Genomic DNA, 6,428 nt, shown 5'->3' on the forward strand with positions numbered 1-6,428 from the left:
CTACTAAATTTGCGCTGAGATCTTTTCTCCCGATGGTGAATGCCCTTAGACAGATAAAAGCATCTCATACATTACCACACGAACATCCCTAAGCAGCCGCGATAGCAGATACAATGAATTAAACAACTGGCTTTACGAGATCGGACCATAAACACTATGTGTTGAATAAAGACTCGCAACTCATGATAGGTTTTTTTTCCTTATATTCATGTCTACCATTGAAGTAATTAAATGTGCCACGAGAAAAGTTACAAATGGTTTTCTGAGCTTTAACAAGAATGAGCAGCAGAGATAGGGGTGTTCGCGGTCCGGTTTGGGCGGTTTAACCCCTCAAACCCAAACCAAACCGTAATGGCGGTTTATAAAATTTTTAAACCGAGCGGTTTGACATCAAGTGCACAGAGCGGTCAAACCAGACCACGAAAAGGCGGTCTGCTCTGACCGGTTTAGGCAGTTTGGGCTTTTAATGGATTTCAAAAATTAAACTTAAAAAACATATATAATTTAGAATTTTAGATTAAATATCTATTTTAAGAAAACAAAATATCTAAACAAATAAATGTAATAATTAAACAGCTCTTGAATACGAAGTCGAAGTAATCCAAAGTACAAACAAATAAATATAACACAATAAAAAACAAACAAATTAACAAAGTTACAACTCTATTGTGAGTATTGAGTAACAAAATCCACGACTTCACAACCTTCAATGGTTCAATTCATGTCTTGAGTTCTTGACCAAACAAAATAAAAGCCAAATCTAAGTTGGTTGAATTACTTGGTTGATGTCTTGATAATGATGTGCGCCGAAATCAAACCATGGATTAGAAAGATCAATAGATTGATGGAATTCTTGAGGGATTTCAAAAATTGGAGACCGTCAATATCAAATGTGTCAATATGTTCAATGGTTTAATGGTTTTAGTCGTCGATTTTGATTATGTTAGATGTTATGCTTAGGGATATATTTGGGTCATAGCCAATAAGTTAAAAAAGTTGGGGTTGCTAATATTAAAATATATATATATATATGTATTTGGCGGTCGGTTTGGTCCAAACCGCCCAAAAAAGGTTTCAAACCATAGACTAGACTAGACCGCCCGGTTTTGCTATTTTCCAAACTAAACCGGACCACCGGACCACCAGACCGCTTAAACCGCCAAAAACGGTCCGATTTGACTTGGTTCGGTCGGTTTGAGCGGTGCAACGGTTTTTTTGAACACCCCTAAACAGAGAAATATTTACATTATGATTCTGGATGCCAAAGGAGTTCCCGTGTCTACAGCTATTTGCATGTGAACTAAAAAATTTATAGTATAGTGAATTGANTCTACAGCTATTTGCATGTGAACTAAAAAATTTATAGTATAGTGAATTGAACTTATCACTTAAAAATATGTTGGTATAGTAGYAGTCTGCATATGATGAGATCATTGTAGGAGTTACACATGTCTAAATTGATTTAAAATTGTCATATTTATTGATGTTTTGTATCCCATGACTAATTAAAAAGAAAATTAAATGCAATAGTAAAACAACTTCAATAGGTCTAGATTAATAAGTAGTTGGCCATACTCTCTTTAATTTACTAATAAAACCTTTGGCCATAAACTTCAATTATACAAAAAAATGTGATTATGCATTCATAGTGGCTTGCACATCATTCCCCCCCCCCCCACACATATATATATATATATATATATATGTGTGTGTGTGTGTGTGTGTTATAAGAAAACCCCAGAGATTTTAGCCTGAATTTTTTATGTTCGTTAGGATACATAGCCACATTTCATTTAAAGTACATGGGACCATGTTGTTGATACTATTCTTGACCCCTTACTTTTTTCATAATTTTGGACATATAAGTTCTCTCTATGTCTGCAATCCTATCTTGATTTATATAGGGATTTCCATGATATGTCAAAGTCCTCAAGTCTACAAAGTTATCTTTACATTTAGTATGTTATTTTAAGTTGAAATTAGATCTTAAAAGTTCCAACCAAAGCACTTCTTGGACCGAAGAACCAAAATATAAAAATTTGTTTTACAAAACTCATCTTAAATCAAACCCTTATTCTAAATCAAAAAATTTGAAAAACAAATCGAGTATGTTGTACAGATCGATGAAAGATGATAAAAGGAACATCTCGAGATTGACTTTTCCAATTGGTCAGAGYGTCTTGATCTTTACATAACGGGCGAGAGATTCGGTTSAGATGGTGGAGATGTAGYAGGAAGGATGGAGAAAGGGAGAGCGGTTTAGGAGAAGGAAATAGGTGTGGAGGGCGGCAATGTAAGCTAGAGATCCATCGTTGTTGAGAACCTATGGGCTTCACTTTTCATAGGGGAGAAGATACCATCTTCGTTGAGATAGAAGGGGTGGMGAGAAAGAAGGAGGYGGCAATTTCTTGACCCCTTACTTTTTTCATAATTCTAGTTTATGCCATTTAGTTTATTCAGATATAAGAATTGGATTGTATTGTGTCATTTATGTCTTAGCTCATAACACAATYGTCATATGTAATTCCTAAATCAAATTTCATAAAACTGGGACAATTGTCTCCACGCGTCTTACAAACTTTTAAAGGTCCTATTGTTCGTTCTTTACAAAACCAATCTATAAATTTAAAACTACCATGTACAAGTCATAATGCCCCCAAACGAGAAGCAAGATCAGTGAATATATCTTCGTTGCATGGAATGGTGAGGCCACCCATTGGATGGTTGTACCCAAATTCTTCCTCTTTTTGATATAATAATTCTTGAAATGCAGGTTGGCTTAACAATGATACTGGAACCACAAATCTCTTCTTCTCTTGTTCCCCAACATAAACAGCAAAATAACCTTTAGGGACGGCCATGTATGTATTGCTGCTTCCATTTGACAATGATCGTCGGAGAATTTGTTTTGCTTGAATGATCYGAGGCATAAGAATGGCCATTTTTCTAAGGTGCGGACGGTCTGCTTTGTTCTAAAGGCTGATGAAGGAAGAAAAAGCTCAAACTAGTCCTTGGTGAAGTATGTTGTTGTGCTTGTGGTTATGCATATAGAATGGTTTATATAACCAACTCATATACGGAGAGGTAGATCAGAGCTGGTGATGTGTGGTGCAGAGAAAAAGCAATATCACATGGTTTTGTCTACCCAACACCATGGTCCCATGCATGAGGCTTATATCCATCAATCTTTGAATGGTATCTAGAAATGACTAGTTAGCCATATATCCCTCCACCAATCAAACCTTTAATTTGACCAAAATCGTCAAGACAAAACCATGTGATCTTGCTTTCGTAGTGGCTTACTTATCACTCAAATTAATTATATCCTCGGTGATCTTATTGTTGAAATGAAATGTTGTTATCTCCTGCAAGTTGGAAGACACAATCACATGATGTTGCAATTCTGTCTCTGTCCCTCCATCTGCCATTTAATTTCCCATTTATCACCAATCCTACATTTGAAGTTTTACTAAATCAATATATATATATATATATATGTGTGTGTGTGTGTGTGTATATATATGTATATAAAGCACACCCTAGGCAAAGCACCAACATAACTCCATCTCTAAACCCTTCACTGCATCTTCCACTGACAAAAAAAAAATACTTTTCGGTACATACTTCTGCTTCCTTGAACAACATTAGGAAAATGGGTATACGTATGGAACCCATACACCAACTATGGATGTATCAAAAGGGTATTAATCAGCCAGAAACCTCAAATGTACTACCAAAAGTGTGTGAAATAAGGGCCCAAAATAGGATTCTTCTTTTATTGGGTGTGATGCAYAATTAGTCCTAGAGTTTTGGTTTTAATATTTATAGGTCCAAACTTTTTTTATCTTATGTATCTTTAATCATATGTTAAAACYTCGTCTCTCTTTCATGATTTGTTGTATTCATGGTTGTTGTTTTCCAATCTTGYATACCTTTTASTTATAATGGCGAGAAGGAGGATTGGTTTTYTAGTACTTTTGTTATTGGTTTTCTCGTGCATTATTCATATAATCTATATTATTACTTTAATRYTCTTATGTGTAATGTTAATCATTTGATTCATATATGAGCTTTTAAATTTATATTCATTTTACAGTTAAATGATAAAAACAATCATCACAAAAAGTTCGCTTAAGACAAAGGTTTTGATAATTTAATTTCACCATATGCCATATTATGGTGACGRTTTTRAAAAATAAACGTYACTGTATTCCATGCGCGGTGATGGTTTTGAATAACAAACGTCATTSTATACCATGTCACGATGACAGTGTCGAAAATAAACGTCATTGTATGTCATACTTCGTTGACAATTTTGAATAATAAACGTCACTGTATGTCACACTACGATGATGGATATAAATAATAAATGTCACCATATGTCATGCTACGATGACGATTTTAAAGAATAAACATCATCCTATGTCATGCTTCAATGACGGTTTTGAATAATAAATGTCATCCTAATTCATGTTACAGTGACAATTTTGAAAAATAAACGAACACATTTGTATGCTACGGATATGATTTTGAATAATAAACGTCACTGTATGTCATTCTAAGATGACGATCTTGAAAAATAAGTGTTAACATATGTCATGCTACGATCACGGTTTTGTGAAATAAATGTCACCATATGTCATGGTACGTTGATGGTTTTAAATAATACACGTCACCGTAAGTCTTGTTATTTTGACACTTTTAAGAAAATGTCACCATATGTCATGTTAAGCTGACGATTTTAATTAATAAATGTCAAAGAACTTCGTGCTATGGTGACAGTTTCTTAAATAAGCTTCAAGTATGTTATGCCGTAGTGACAATTTTAAAAATTGAGCGTTACCATATGTCGTGCTAGGGGTGACGGTTTTGAAAAATAAACATGACCAAATGACGTGTTATAGTGACGATTTTGAAAATTGAATGTCACCATATGTCATGATATGGTGACGGTTTTGAAAAATAAACGTTACCGTATGTCATGAAATAGGGATAGTTTTTATTAAAAAAAATGTCACTATATATCATGCTCCAATGACCATTTTAAATAATAAACGTACGGTAAGTAATGATATGGTGACAGTTTTGACAAATAAATGTTACCGTATCTCATGTTACAGTGATGGTTTTTGATATAAACGTTAAAGTATGTCTTGCATGTTGACAATATTAAATAATAAACATCACCATATTTAAAGGTATAGTGACGATTTTGAAAAATAAACTTCATCGTATGTAATGGTATGGTGATAATTTTGAAAAATAAGCGTCACCATATGTCATGCTATAGTAACGGTTTTAGGACAAAATACAATTTTTTTATACATCATACATGACGGTTTTAACCTTACGGTAATGGTTTTTGTTGTATTTTTGTAACGTCTTTTAAACGTAACCCAAAGTATATCAAAAGTGATGGTAGATACGACGATTTTTACATCCACAAAAACCATTGCCATATACCCACGGTAACGGTTTTTAATCGTTACTTAAGCTCATTTTTGTACCAATGCTTTTTCATGTCGAAATTTAAATTTCGGCCCATCCCCTTGAACATTGCTTCTTAGCTTTTCTAGGGTTAGACCGAAAAACAAAAACAAAAGGATATTTTTTTCTCACAATCAAATCTACAAAAACCGGTGAGTGGCTCGTCTTTGTACTCATTCAAATTCTATTTAGTGGTTCATCCTCGTAACAAATCCACCAAAATCTTCTTAACGAATAATCATCTTGATTTATACAGGGATTTCCATGATATCGAAGTCCTCTAATCTGCTAAGTTATCTTTATGGTTCATATGTTATTTTAAGTTCAAATTAGATCTTAAAAGGTCCAACCAAAGCACTTCTTGGAACGAACAACAAAAATATATAAATTTGTTATATAATACTTATCTTAAATAAATAAATAAAAACCCATAATCTAAATCAAATAATTTGAAAAACAAATCAAATATGTTGTACTGATCGATGAAGGATGATAAAAGGAACATCTCAGGGTTGTCTGTTCCAACTGATCCGAGATTCTTGATCTTCACATATATAACAGGCGAGAGATTTCGGTTGAGATGGTGGGCATGTAGCACGAGGGATGGAGAAAGGGAGAGGGGTTTAGGAGGAGGAAATAGGTGTAGTGTTAGGGGATGTAAACTTGAGATCCATTGTTGTTGAGAACATATGAGCTTTACTTTTCATGAGGCAGAAGAGATTACCATCTTTGTTGAGAAAGGAGGCGGTGGCGAGAAAGGAGGTGGCAATTTCTTGATCCTTTACTTTTTTTTTATAATTCTAGTTTATCTATACTATCTTATAAAACATTTGGCTAAAACTCTTAAAAACTCTTAAACCCGTTCATCCTTAAACGATTTCATCCCTATCCGATTTCATTCCATATCTGAATTCGTGTAACTAACTGCAGATAAACATAAT

General features: G+C 34.0%; 1 protein-coding gene across 1 annotated transcript; it reads right to left on the reverse strand.

Moving 5' to 3' along the window:
- Nucleotides 1–2,520: 2,520 nt before the first annotated feature.
- On the reverse strand, nt 2,521–3,025 carry LOC112504847 (auxin-responsive protein SAUR21-like). The gene has a single exon (XM_025108807.1). It carries the CDS (start codon nt 2,940–2,942, stop codon nt 2,646–2,648), a length of 297 nt encoding a protein of 98 aa, XP_024964575.1. The 5' UTR covers nt 2,943–3,025; the 3' UTR covers nt 2,521–2,645.
- Between the last annotated feature and the right edge of the window lie 3,403 nt (nt 3,026–6,428).

This window comes from Cynara cardunculus, unplaced genomic scaffold, assembly GCF_001531365.2.
Source record: "Cynara cardunculus var. scolymus isolate 2C unplaced genomic scaffold, CcrdV1 Un_Scaffold_7120, whole genome shotgun sequence".
In the NCBI taxonomy this organism is placed as follows: Eukaryota; Viridiplantae; Streptophyta; class Magnoliopsida; order Asterales; family Asteraceae; genus Cynara; species Cynara cardunculus.